The sequence below is a fragment of the Tachypleus tridentatus genome, chromosome 1, assembly GCF_004210375.1.
Source record: "Tachypleus tridentatus isolate NWPU-2018 chromosome 1, ASM421037v1, whole genome shotgun sequence".
NCBI lineage: Eukaryota > Metazoa > Arthropoda > Merostomata > Xiphosura > Limulidae > Tachypleus > Tachypleus tridentatus.
Window position 1 is genome coordinate 50,840,285 of NC_134825.1, and position 15,564 is coordinate 50,855,848.

The 15,564-nt window shown below is 34.1% G+C and overlaps 1 protein-coding gene across 1 annotated transcript in view; it reads right to left on the bottom strand.

Moving 5' to 3' along the window:
* The window catches only part of LOC143248505 (protein APCDD1-like), a 73,675-nt gene extending 58,334 nt beyond the window's left edge, over positions 1-15,341 (bottom strand). The window contains exons 1-2 of the mRNA XM_076496921.1: positions 14,802-15,341; positions 9,865-10,042 (exon numbers count right to left, since the gene is read on the bottom strand). Of these exons, the coding sequence (XP_076353036.1) occupies positions 9,865-10,042; positions 14,802-14,841 (218 nt within the window). The 5' untranslated portion in view covers positions 14,842-15,341. The remainder of the gene's footprint in view (positions 1-9,864; positions 10,043-14,801) is intronic.
* Between the last annotated feature and the right edge of the window lie 223 nt (positions 15,342-15,564).

Sequence of the window (15,564 nt, forward strand, 5' to 3'; positions counted from 1 at the left end):
TGAAACTTTGCTTCTATTTTTTAAAAACAATTGAGAATACACACCGTCAGATACTAGTATCAAAATACCTTCCTCCGTTTCTTTAAATAGAATAGCAAACAGAAAGTTTAAGCACACACCTGTGTTACATTGTAACAAATCCCTGTATAAATAAACCAAAAGGATTACGCGAGGCGCTGCAAGTTGCTAGGAATTCATGTCTTATGTCACTTGACGCTATGCAGTATACAACTCACTAGTATTCACGTAAGACTCTCCTCGTGAGCGGGGAAAAACTGTAACGGTTGTCTTTGGAATGCAGTTGTTTGTGTTGATACGACGTAGAAACAACGAACTGTAAAGTTGAGCTTTGTTTATTTGGAACCAACCTAATGTTTACGCGTAGACTCCCATAGACTAAACCATCGGGAAAGTTTCTAATGGAGACAAAGTTCTAGTTCTTCCGTATCTTTCTGCACGAGCAGCTGCCTATGATGATGTTTCAATCTGTCTTTAAAACTTTTGTTAGCGTCACATCTGTTTACATGGATTATGTCTCTCCTTCTCTTGTTTTAAGGTTGCTAAAATAAACATAGTTCCTGGTAAAAAGCTTTTAATGGAAACTTAAATACCATGACACTTAGGTAAAGATAACATGCGATAACAATGTTCAAATAACTTATACTTTTTTCTTTGATATACAATTTACTTATATTTTTTCTGTGTAACTGCAATTCTTTTCATGTTTCCTTTTCAATCTCGTAGTTTACGTCATTTTTCGTGTTTCATATATAGCTATAATGGTTACAAAAGACACGTGTATTGTGATTCACTGTACAAAGAAAGCAACAATCTAGTATATAAACTTTATTTAAAAATTAAAATTGTAAACACACTTTCGAAATATACCTAAATTGTAGGTATCTATTTATTTGTTGGTAAGCGCATAACAACATAAAGAGCTATCTGCACCATACACGTCATGAGTATGAAAACGGTTTTTAATGTTATAAGGCCCGACATGGCCAGATAAAAAGGGCGCTCAACTTGTAATCTGAGGGTCGTAGTTTTAATCTCTGTCACACCAAACATGCTCGCACTTTCAGCCGTGGAGGCGTTATAATGTGACGGTCAATACCATTATTCGTTGGTAAAAGAGGAGCCCTAGAGTTAGCGGTGGGTGATGATGACTTAGGCCTCCCCTCTAGACTTACACTGCTAAATTAGGGACGACCAGTGCAGATATCCCTCGTGTAATTTTGTGCGAAGTTAAAAAAAAGAACAAACAAACAAATAATTAGCGTTATAAGCTAATTTTGAAGGACTTTGAATATATATTTTGTAAAATATAATTATAAGTAAACCATTTACAACTGAATTAGTAAAATCTTAAACTTCATAAAACAAAACAATGAAGCACAACAATGACTAAAGGCTTTCCATGTATCAGGCCATTCCTTAAGAAATGTCAGATTTAGGTTCAGAAAAAGAGAAAAGATTTCAAATGCTTTTGATGTTATTTAATCAATAATGAATGTTCCATTATTATTAATTACTTCCTGCCAACGATTCACAAGCTTCTAAATGCCACTTCTATAAAATTCTTGGGGTTTGGAGAGGAGGAATGTGGAGAGGGTAGTTTTCATATCTTCTTCTGTTCCAAGCTCTTTTCCATCGAGATAGTTCTGCAAACTTCGGAATACATAATCAGATGGGGCAAGGTCTGGAGAATAAGTAGGATGGGGAAAACTTCCACACAACACCTTTACGATTGATCAAAGCAGGCCTCTTTTCTTTCTGTGCGACATTCAAATACACTAACTGTTGACAGTAGAAGTCTGATGTAATCGTTACATTGAGTGGCAGCAACTCAAAGTGGATCACACCAACACTATCCCACCAAACGCTTAACAAGACTTTCCTGGGGTGGAGGCCCATTCTGGGCTGTGCTTTAGCCAGTTTACCTGCACTGAGCCATTGAGCTCAACATTTTTATAATATATCCATTTTTCATCTCCAGTCACTAACCTGTCAAAAAAAGGTCAGTTAAGTTCACGAGAGTGCAGAGAAGTGCAAATGTCCACTCTTGCTCTAAGGTTGACTTCTATCAAATCATGGGGGACCCATTTTCCAAGTTTTGACACCTTTTACAAATTACGGTGAACTGTTGAATGGGTTGAATTAAGCTTTTGTGCTAGTTTTTCAACTGTTACAGCACAATATTCATCAAGTGCAGCCAGCAGCAAGTCATCATTAAACTCAACAGGACGACCTGAACATGGCACATCACTTAAGCTGTAGTCACTTGATTTAAATTTCTGAAACCATCTTCGACATTTTCTTTCATTGAAAGACTCCGTACCATAAACATCTTGAATGTTTCGAGTAGTTTCTGCTGCATTATTGTCTTTTTCAAACTCATACACAATTATATGCCTAGCGTGCTCCTCAGACACATCCATCTTCATAAGGGTTTATTTAATTAATGATCGGAAAAAGTGAAGTTGGGTTAGTTTCTTTTATCTTATTCAAGTCCTACTACATATTTTAGTCATTAAAGTCTTCTACAAAGAGAGATATGGTGATGTACTTTCTGTATTAAATTTTCGGACATTACCTATGGGATGACCTGATATAATAATAACATAGACTAATGACAGACGGTAACAAACATGAAGTCACACATTAATCAGTTTTGACAACCAAGATAAAACTCATTACTACAAAACACACCCATTAGCAATTATTAAGCAGTTTCAAAGAACCATCAAAACAAAACATGACAGTTTCACGGAATGACATCAACCACTGTATGATTATTTCTTTCGTGAGTTTAAAATATAATTGATAAAGGTAGTACTAAATTTTCACAATCTATGAACTTCGCGATCTATATAAATATAACAGTAAACTTATAAAATTGAATAAGTAAATATATACTCCCATCTCCCCTTCGACTTCAAAGCTTACGTGACAAAACCTGGTACCGTTCTGCAATTGCGAGGAAGCGATAGCCACTTTGTATGCAAATCCTTTATGGTTCTGAGAAGATTCGATTTACTATTTTATAGCTATAAAACAATTTATTTATTTGAACAATTCTATGTTGTATATGTTTCACTAAACCACTTGTACGAACTGGATGAAAAAGTCCACTAAAGAAATAGTAATTTCTCATTGGTTGGTTTTAACTGAATAGGAAAACTATATTATCTTATGGAAAATACCTTTAATTTAGGAAGTTAGAAATCAGACTTAACTATAATGAAATATATATGGTTAAAATGCCGCTGTCCAACCATAATTATTTAACATAAATTTTAATGAAGGTATGATAGAACAATTTACCAACTATTCAGTGTGGGTTAAAATATTATGCTTTATATATTTTCTTTCTATTCTGAAAAAAAAAAAAAGACAAACGCATGATGAAAAAATAGAACCCGTTACTATGCAGAAAAAAACTTGTTGTTATTCCTGTGTTTGTAGGCCCGGCATGGCCATGTGGTTAAGGTACTCGACTCGTAATCTGAGGGTCGCAGGTTTTAATCTCTATCATACCGAACATGCTTGCACTTTCAGCCGTGGAGGCGTTATAATGTTACGGTCAATACCACTATTCGTTGGTAAAAGAGGAGGTCTAGAGTTGGTGGTGGGTGGTGATGACGAACTGCCTTTCCTCTAGTCTTACAATGGTAAATTAGAAATGGCTAGCGCAGATAGTCCTCGTGTAGCTTTACGCGAAATTAAAAAACAAACAAAAAAACAACAACAAACTTTTTGTCCTCTTGCGGCACAACGGAATATCTGAGGAGTCAAATCTTTATAAACCGGGTTTCGGTACCTGTGAGGAGGCAGAACACTGATAGTCCATTGTGCAGCTTTGTGCTTAATTCCAAAAACAAACATCTCTTTCCTTTAATTTTCCATTCTTCACGGTACTTTACTCATGTCCTATTTGTCTTTATATTAAGTTAATGAAGGTAAATGAATCTCTTTATATTTTAACATTTCCTTAGTGTTACTCATTTACTTTTGAAATAACTACACGTTTTTAACCTGATTTTCTAAGTAACGTATATAGATCAGTACTATGTAGTTTGTTGTGCAAACAAAGTCATATCAATTATCGGCTTCTTTAAAACCCTTGTACATATTTATGCTTTAAAACATTTTATTTGTTTTTCTTAATAACTTGGAAGAAATGAATAATTAAGACAAAACTGGCTAAATAGCGCCTATGCTGATGTAAATCCGGTAGGAACCGATATTCTCCGAATGTAGATAAGGTTTCGAGTAGTTTAAATGCATACAAAACAATGCTAAAAAGTATGCATACATTTATTAAAAATCAAAATGGCTTTCAATAAGGATTGGCTGAACATGTTTCGGCTCACTAAACTGTAGGCCGTCAATATAGGAAGTTTTTACTTTTAATAAACTTATGTAAACAATGTAAACGTTCTGTTTCTTGTATCAAATAGTGTGCACGAAGCCAGTAAAGTTTATCTACAAACTGTGATATTTGTCAAGGCATATAAAAATGGATCATGGATGATAAATAGTCTTCAGTTTGTCTATAGTAAATCAAAGTATTGAAAAACCTGTAGCGACTCTTAGAAATAAATACTGATTCACCAGATCGAAAAACTAGCGAGCAGCAAATTAAACAGTGCGCCATCATCAATCGTTGAGTTAAACTGAGAAAACAGAGAATCATTCCTCACTTCAAGCTCTCATGTTCAGAAACTCGCCCATATCTCGAAGTCTCACAAATCTAGTATAGTTCCAACACCAATCCGTCATAAGAACAAACTAAATGATTAACCATCAAGATAGGTTTCTGTTTTGGATCCTTGCCACACGTCCTTAGTTTTTATGATCCAGGACTGCTATAAACTGTCTTTATAAATATCACAAGAAAACCAACAAATACTTTTAACTGATATTTATCTGATTTAACAAGAGGATTTTTAGCCCTATTTTACTTTTATAAAAAAAAAATCGTTTGTCTGTTGTGAAAATGTGTAGACGATTTATTTTATAAATAAGAATTTCCTAATTGCGTCTGATTGATAGTTGGTTTAAAAACATCTCTTTACACACCCTTAACCTGGAAATTGTAAAATTTTGGTTTGTAGTTATTCGTTATAGAGAGCTAGTCATCAAAAGAAGTGCAAAACTACTCGAGGCTGACTTCGATTATCAAGACCAGAAACACGTTGTTTAGAACAGAGACACCTACTGATTTCAATCCTGATTTTTAATAACGTCTTCATTGTGATTATCTCTATGCGCACGATGTCCAGAACGCGAAGGTTGACAATCCAGAAATCGTAAAAGTCTATATACGAAACTTCACATGCCTATGAAACCGTCATCTCACACTTTTAAAATACACGTGCCACAAGAAACATGTCTTGTGACGTCTAGGTATGTTTGTTTGTAAACAACTTTGACGACTATACTCTCATATGGTAGCATAAACGCATGGAATAAGAGCCTTTAAGAGATCATTACTTGGATATTCTTACACTGATAGAGACACATTAAGATAGACTCACCTAATACTTGTCTATCTTGAAACATCTTACAATAGATTACGAATTCGGTCACTCCAGCCAGTCATAAAGTTTATTTTTTTACTGGCATGCTTACTGAGTTATGCGGCTCCTCATGCCATCCATAGTTAACAGAAACATTAGTCAAACCACAGAAAACTAACTCTCATAGTAACACATGAATTTTACTATCCCGGGATCACAGTCGGAAGTTCCGAGTGCAAGATGATTGAGAGTTTAATAATATGTACACAACATCCGTTTGTTTTGAAGGAAACACACTTGTAACACACGAACCATATGTTGTCTTTCACTAGTTAGTTGTAGATTGTACAGGTTATAGGTAGGTAAATTAATTATGAAACATATATAGAAATCGCTTCCTACGATAAACGAGCAAAGCTTAAAGAAAACAACTGTTCACTGACGATGTTCAAATCTGATTATTATAAATACACAATTACTGAATATTTTCGTCTTGAATGTCAGCTGTGTAAAAAGAAAGTTAGTTATTTTTAAATACCAATATCTCAATGAAAGTCTGTATAATATATCAGTGAAATAGCAAATAGTGTAAGTAATATGGCAGTGGAAAATTATATGAGCAACGTAATATCATACAGTATAGCAATATATAGAGTATAATAGATATATTTATGTACATACACAGTGTTTTATATATCAGGGCCCTGCATGTCCAGGTGGTTATAGCGCTCGACTCGCAACCTTAGATTTGCGGGTTCGAACTCCCGTCCCACCAAATATTTCGTCCTTTTCGCCGTGCGGGCGTTATTATGTGAAAGTCAATCTCACTATACGTTTTTAAGAGTGTAGCCCAAGAGTTGGCAGTTGATGGTGATGACTAGCTGCTTTCTCTCTAGTCTTTCACTGTTAAATTAGGGACAGCTAGCGCAGATAGCCCTCCTGTAGCTTTGCGCGAACTTTGAAACAATCTCACCTATACAGCAGATGCCACAAGTAAGTTATGACGAACGTTGTACATATAAGTTAGCAATAACTGGTTCAAATACATATATTAATACTCTCTCACGCAAACTGTTTGGGGTAAACAGGAGAAACATGCAACATTTTTATCAGGGGAGATGGACAAAAAAATTCACAAATTTGCAAAGTTTGGACACAATTCATAATATGTAGTTTTGTAAATAATGCTCTAAAATATCCAAATGAAATTAAAAACTAAGTAAATCATGATAAAGCACGGTTTTTAATTAAGATGCTGGTAAAATATCTTCAATTCCACATGTTTCACAAGTTTTAATAGGTTGTTTTACGTTCTTACGCTACTAACATCTAGTTTTCTTGTTCAGATGTACAAGTGTTTTTGGCAAACTTTAAAACAATGCCGTAAACACTGAAAGATATTCTTTCAATTTTTGTATGAAAACACAACTGTTAGGGTGATAAAACATGACTTCACAAAAACGAGGAAACTAATTAGAAACATGATATTGTATTTAGTAGTAACTTGAAACATGATATTGTATTTAGTAGTAACTTGAAACATGATATTGTATTTAGTAGTAACTTCTACACAACTTTACTTCTTTTCTGACCACAAAAATATCTATTGTCAAAGTAAGATTTTAGCTTCATTTTCATTTTAAAAAACGTGACTTTAATTTTTACAATAAAACAAATAATATTATCAATAATTTCTGATCGAGAGAAGCTAGAATCTGGATTGATAACACTAATCCAGTAAACAGTTTAATATAACAGCCCAAGTAGAAGTAAACATACAACGGAAACTAATAATGCTTAGAAGACATACATTTATTGACACAATTAGAACAAATATAATTTTCAAACCTTTGAAAACCTCGATTAAATAAACTTCTAAGCTGCATTTAGGGGTACTTGAACAGCTTTAAAATCGGCACTTGACTGAGTTTTGATTTATACAAAAATAATTCATTTAATGAGTTAATAATAACTCGCAATGAAATGTGTTAGAAAAATATTTTGGGACAAAACCTTATTTATTAGATAAAAGTCTGCGCACAACCTCCTCTTAGGTTTTGAGAGAGAGAAGTCATGTTTACAAAATTACTTTCATGTTGTCGATCGAATGAAACAAGCGTTCAGTTATCAGTGTCGTTGTAGCTGCAGCTGGTCGTCACTCAAAGATAAGTTCTATTCTCTTGGGTCAGTTCTGTTGGAAAGTATCGATAATTTCTAGCAAAGGAGAAAAGGTCCGTTTGTGATCGGCTCTATCAAAACGCGAAACCTGTCCCATAATTCACGACTCCGGGATTCCTAAGGGTGCTGAATAAGGACAATGTTGCTCTCATCGCCAGTAAAAACACTCGACAAGAGACAAATAAGAAGGGGAAGAGAGCTTAGGGATGAGGGAAGGCAATTTAAAAGGAAATAACTGGAAAAGGCCTTATCTGCCAAGCACTGCTTAAACCGTGGCATACAAGTCTATATACACCGTACGGGAAGGTTCTTATAAATGAGATTATATGAAAATGTCCTTACTTGAAATCCATTAAAGTGACGTGGTTAAACGAGCAGCAGAACGTGTATATGCTTGGAATAATACGTTAGAAAGATGTCATTGGGAAGTTTATGTTTCAACTTTAGCATAATCAATTTTTTTTTTCTGGCGTTAAAACTTTTCTGAGTTTCACAGTCAATGACTGGTTCAATACATATAGCGAAATGGAGCATATATATTTAATGTAATAAAATGAAGCTTGAATACCACACAAATAACAATTTAGGAGTGACTTACAAGTCTTAGTACTCTGATCGCTTTTTTATTGCTTTATATAAAATGTTCTGAAGGATAAGCTGAAATTTTACATCGCATGAAAGAAACATTATTATATTCCTTAACAACTGTATGGATATTATACGTGGATTTGAAACAAGAAGTTATAATTTATAGTAAGTGCTACGAATATGTTATTGCTTTACGCTAGCTTAGCTGGGCGTGTTGCTCAGAGTGCCAGCTAGCGAGGATTTGTTTCTACTGTGTAGTAAGTCTGACTTCGCACACTAATGGATATGAATATCACCGCAAGAAATGGATATTGAATCTTACATTACGTCAAAGGAATGGAAGCATTATTACTTAGTAACAAATGGTATGAATATGATATTGTTACATAGACAAGGAAACAAATAGCGATATAAGTTTAAATGTGTAAAAATACAAACAAACAAACAAACAGACCTAGCTAAACATACAGCCAGAGAGGTACTACAGACAGTCAGAAGATGAGATAATTAAGAAACGAGTGCATCAGTGTTCTGCATATCACGGAGAGAAGTACTTGGTATGTCGGGAAAGAAACAGGTAATTATCCAGGTTTCGCACTGTACCAAAAACATTGGATTATTTTGCACCTAACCCAAAAGTGAACACTGTCTCTTGGAGGATTCTAGTGCGAGATTAATGTCAGTTAGCGACAAGGCTACCCAAAACTTTGAACAGCATAATATTAGACAAGTTCGTTCTCTTCTTGGCGGGGTGCTTCAGCGTTGCTTATGACCGAGGACCACCCGTTGAGGTTAAAATTATAAAAAAAAAGAAAGAGATTACAATCTTTAAGATTTCTATCATGATATGAGTTAATATGCATTTGGGTGGTCAAGAATGGAAATCGTAGCTGTGACTTCAAATATTAATTTCAAAATATTATTTGACTACCTATATCTACTGATGGATAAGAAAGGTTTGACAAGTTTAACTAAATGAGATATCATTCGGTCTGTTGTCATAACTCCCCGTTCCCACTCAGACAAGACTAATGATGACCGACATCTTAATTTGACGCTTCTCGTTTGCCTTATTTCAAGACACAGTTTCCAACACATATGTAAAGATTCGTCAATAGTTTTCATTATAGTTTTGTTGTTTTTTACTCGGGTTGTTTTAAATATGTAGTTTTGGAGTGACTGGAATATCTGTAATGGGGTTTCAGAATTCATTTTTTGAATGAGATTTACTCGAGTCATAACACATTGTTCACAAAAACTGTTTGATATATATATGGTTATTGTTAACTATGTTATAAAATACATAAATAGTCACTTGAGATCACTTACAGATTTAAGAGTTAAAACCCGAAATCTGAGTAGCCAAAGCTTTCGAGCTTATTTTAAAACTAAGACCAAAAAAGATATTTTATTAAATTTTACACTATCAAGGTATTCAATCTGGTTGATTTAAATGATATCTCACATATAAAATTATGTGAACTGTTAATTTTGTGAAAAGGAGTAGAACCTGAAATAATATCGGTTAAATTTCAAACATTTCAAGTATAAAGGGATGAATATATCTGGTTACCTTTCTGACACCCAGATTCCAGCAACAGTGGGCGGTAAAGTAGCGGATACAGACTCTTGATTCTGAGCGAACAACTTCTCCCAGTGATTACACATCTCACTCTCGTCAATAGCATGACCTCGATTATGAGGTTGATGACGTTTGGCGGCGATGGCTTCCTGGTTTAACTGTAGTATACCTAAGAGAATAGCATAGTAATATGTTTTAGAACCAGTTAGCATAGTAGTATGTTTTAGAACCAGTTTGAAAACATTTTTCATTCAACGATAATATAAAGGTTTGTATAGGTTTATAAACTTCTGCTTATTCAGAAATTATTTGGTAGATTTTCAGCAGTGGCATAATGGTTCGTAGAACGGCTATAGGCATTTTTATATAGGCTATAGGTATCTAACTACAATTTTGGACTCAAACCCTTTCGATGGATTGTTTGGTCATGCCCAAAGTATCATAGATGAATTTACTCTAAACCTCCCGAAAAGAATTCCAAGTGCTGCAGCCACTACGAATTCCTTCTTATTTTTTGTTTATTATTATTATTTGTATTTTCCACAACGTAACTTACGCAATTTCATAAACCTTGTAAACGCTAACGTAGTGTAACGGAAGTAGAAGTGTCAATGTATAGTAAATTAATACCCTGCAATAACAGAGGAGTTGTTTGAAGCATAAACATTTCACACACAAAACAACATAAAACAACTATTTATACTGAAAATCTCCAATTTGGTTGGGAATATGTGAGACCATTGAAAACATCTCAGCCGGCCAACAAAGACCACAAAGCTATACATATCACAGTTCCTTAAACTGTAGGTATAATGTTCTGAAAAAATGTTGTTAATCAAAACTATGAAATAAATAAAAGAACTTTTAGTTTTGTCAGCCGGTAAGAACGTTTTGAAACTCATTTGAGTGTTACTGCACAAAATATTGTTACAACGAACACAACTGTGAACTTTTAAACAACAAGGAAAAGTAGAAATAAATGAAATCTAAAAACTCGCAAACTTTGACATGGCTACAAAGCTTAAAAAATGGTTGAAGTATTCAAATCGGAAACCTTGGTAAGTGATAGATATACAGTTTAAGATATCTGATATTACTCAGAGTAGTACCTTACAGAGGACGATAAGTAGTTTGAAGTATGCTATTATAGTGAAAGGTAATTAAATTTATCACTATATATACAGTGCTCTATCCCTAATTATAATTTCTTGAATGTGAAAGAAAAACAATGAATGAGTTAACTACGTTAGTATGATTTCACCTTTTTTAGTGTTGTTTTTTATATAGAAGGCAGTAAATGTTTATTTAATAATGTATTTGTCATGATATATTTCAATAAGACTCACCGTTGTTGTATTTACCTTGGCTGAGCTGCTTATATCTCGAGGAAATGTATTCCATGAATACAGCGGCAAACTCCAGTTTATAACATCAAGATTACGTAATGAGCTCTACTACTTTCCACGTTTACTGCACAAATGTGTATACTTAACGTTAATATTTCATGTGCATTCTGAAGTCTCTTAAATATTCTTTTTGTATTTCTTCTTCTCAGCAGTGATAAAATAAGAAAAACTACATAGCAAAACCTCACGAATATCTCACACAAACTTTTACTGTGTTAAACAATCAGTGTTTAATTGGTATTTGTAGGAATACACATTGAAAATGTTTCGTCCATAAATGTGCCATTAATGCACATTAAGAGTTATTAAAAATTGTAAATTACTTCTTTCGTTTGTTTGTTTTCCGTTTTATGAATTTTGCGCAAAGCTACACGAGCCCCATCTGCGTTAGCTGTCCCTAATTTAGTAGTGTAAGACTAGAGGGAAGGCAGCTAGTCATCATCACCCACCGCTAACTCTTTTTTGGGTACTCTTTTACCAACGAATAGTGGGATTGATCCTCACATTATAACGCCCCCACGGCTGAAAGGGCGCGCATGTTTTGGTGCGACTACTTCTTTTGTAAATATGTGTTTTATTTGTAGAATATTAGTGCGTAAATAGGGTTATAAACTTATTGAAAATATCTTAAATACAAGACAACATACGGAATTTTGAAGATATATTTTGTAAAATATAATTATAATTAAACCATTTGCAACTTAATTAGTAAAACTTTAAACTTCATGAGACAAAACAAAGAAGCACAACAATAACTAAAAGCTTTCCATGTATAATAATAATAGATAGTAACGATAGACGGTACCAAACATGAAGTCACACAACATTAATCAGTTTTGATAACCAAGATAAAACTCATTACTACAAAACACATCCATTAGTGGTTACTAAGCAGTTTCAGAGAACCATCAAAACAAAACATGACATTTTACGGAACGACATCTCCACTGTATAATCATTTCTTTCGTGATTTTAAAACATAATCTATAGGGATATTGTATTAAAGTTTCACAATCTATGAACTACGCAATATATATACATATAACAGTTGACTCATGAAATGGAATAAAGTAATTATGTATCCCATCTCCTCCTTTAACTTCAAAGCTTACGTGGTAAAACCTGGTACCGTTCTACAATTACGGCGGAAGCGATAGCCCCTTTGTATACAAATGTTTTGTGGTGCTCAAAAGATTCGATTCACTATTTTCTAGCTAGAAAACAATTTATATATTTGAACAATTTTATATTATATATGTTGGACTAGACCACTTGTATAAACCGGATGATGAAATAAAGTCCACTAAAGAAAAAGTAATTTCTCATCAGCACCCCAGTGGCTTAGCGGTATGTCTGCGGACTTACAATGTTTAAAAACCGGGTTTCGATACCAGTGGTGGGCAGAGCACAGATAGCCCATTATCTAGCTTTGTGCTTCATTCAAAAAAACAACAATTTCTTATTGGTTGGTTTTTAACTAAATAGGAAAACAATATTATCTTATTGAAAATACCTTTAATTTAGATAGTTACAAACTGGCTTTAACTATAATGAAAAATCTATGGTTAAGATACCACTATCCAACTGTAATTATTTAACATAAATTTAAATGAAGGTATGATAGAACAATTTACCAACTATTCAGTGTGGGTTAAAATATTATGCTTTATATGTTTCTTTCTATTCTGAAAAGAGAAAAAAAGATAAACGCATGATGAAAAAACAGAATCCGCAACTATGCAGAAAAACGTTTTGTTATTCCTGTGTTCGTAGGCCCGGCATGGCTGGGTGATTAAGACTTGTAATCTTTGGGTCGCTGGTTCAAACCTTGTCATACCAAACATGCTCGTCCTTTGTTCCCCAGTGGCTCAGCGGTATGTCTGCGAATTTATAACGCTAAAAACCGGGTTTCGATACTCATGATGGGCAGAGCATAGATAGCTCTTTGTGTAGCTTTGTGCTTAATTCAAAACAATAACCGTCACATTGTAACGCACCCACGGCTGAAAGTGCAATGTGACGGTCAGTCCCACTATTCATTGGTAAAATAGGATCCCAAGAGTTAGCGGTAGGTGGTGATGACTAGCTGCCTTCTCTCTAGTCTTTCACTGATAAATTAGGGACGGCTATCGCAGATTGCCCTCGTGCAGCTTTGTGCGAAATTCAAAACAAACCAACCTGTGTTTGTAACCCATTTTTCACCGTAATATTCTACTTCAGTGATTTTCGAACGAAATTATAAAATATATATCTTGGACATCAAATATTGACATTCTAAAATACCTTAATTATCCTACAGATTTGATCTTTATTGCCAAGTTTGTAATTTCTTAGTGTTGGAAAAAATCATAATTTTCTACAGTATTTTTCTCTAGTTCTTCTAATTTACGACAATAACATTTGCATTAATTCAACGTATACCCAACATACAGTAAGTTGTTAATAAAAGTAACAAACAAAAGCGAAATAAGTAGATATATCAAAATAAATATCAAAACGTCCTCCATTTTGATAACAACTTTTGTCATTAATTCATAATCAGTTATTATTTCCCATAATAATAGCAACGTAACTTTAGTTGATAAAAACATGAATACGTAACTGAACGCTTGTTTTGATTCAAATTAAATTATTGTATTTTATAAAACTATGTTTCAATTGTTATTATAAAATACAGAACAGTTACTGAAATACTAATAACTTCCTGATTAAAAGTATGCAACTCTATAGATTGTAATTATAGCTGATAGCTTATAAGTTAATGAAGCTAACTTAATGTAACAAAGTAATTAGAATTTAATAAAAATGTATACTGTTATAAATCGGTCCAAAGAAAAACTTCTTTTCTAATGATTAGAACGTACTGGCTCATCAGTTGATTGCCTCGCAATTTTGATCAATATCTTCGGCCGTATATTCGACTTTCTTGAATATACTTTGATAGATTGTTTCTCATAACGCTCTGCTCCCCCCCCCCCGCTAGTACAGAGGTATGTCTTCGGATTTACAATGCTAAAATCAGGGGGTCGATTCCCCTCTGTGGCCTCAGCAGATAGCTCGATGTAGCTTTGCTCTAACAAAACACACACACACACACACACACTCATAACGCTTTAAGCATAGCTGTGGACGAGGATCAGAACTGGAGTCCTGCAAATAATTTTAAATAATAAAACCAGAACATGTTCAGATGTGTTTTCAACGAGATTTAAACGAATTTATCAGGTTCCTTAAACCTTTGAAAGAGCACAATTTTTTACAAATGAAACCCCCAAATCCAATATAATATTCACGCTTTATATATTTAAAAACAGCTGGTATGGGTAGAGAAAGGACTAATAGATGAGCGCTCCTCTACATAGCGCTTTCTCTACCCATACCAGCCGTTTTTAAATATATAATTTTCTCTACAAGTGGGCTTTCTCTTCATCACGGATTAATATTCACGCTTTACTAAGTAAATACTACTCCAGTTGTTTGGAATGTCGAAGTTAACCTAGAAGTTTTGGAATCAACACTTACCAGTAACTATAACAACAAGGACTATGTTTTCTTTCCTCATCTTTGAAATGATACAGGACTGATGGGTCTAGGCATGAACTCAGTCTTTGATCACTGAAACGTAAATACGCAAGTCTCTACGCAGTATCTCACATAACACCACCGCTGAAATACACGCTAGTTTTGTTAGACGCGCTCATATAATATTAGGTTTGACAGTAAAGTACTAACTCCAAGTCGTTTGTTTATCAGTTTGTTTAATAGCAATAAGTTGTCAAACAACTGAATAGTGCAACTTTAGTCTTTAGTTCGATGCAGGATTTACATCGACTATTCTTAAGTTTTTGGTGTGCTTTTTAAAGGGTCTATAAAGTTATTTTTTCTGTGTTTATCAACTAAAATTAAATAATAAAATTGAAACGCCAAGTGCAAATCATCTGTACAAATATCAGGATTTAAAATCGTTAGAATTTCGATAACTGTATGACTTCACATTAACTACGAATTATTTTCCACACGCGCTCTGCACGTTCGGCTTCTTCTTCTGAACATACGTCCGGTTCGCACTAGTCTAAAAGACCCGGCTGGGCGAGTAAACGAGAATCTATCTTATCAACATTGGCCATGCAAGCCTGGGATTGGATGAAAAATAACGTAATTTCATAGCGGTAGCACGAGCCCTGTGTTACCCTTCGCAACGTTGGTTTGAAAAGGTTTCACCGGCAGATTTCTCGATTAACATATAATTAATAATTATGAAATTTTATATGTAATACAAACAGTG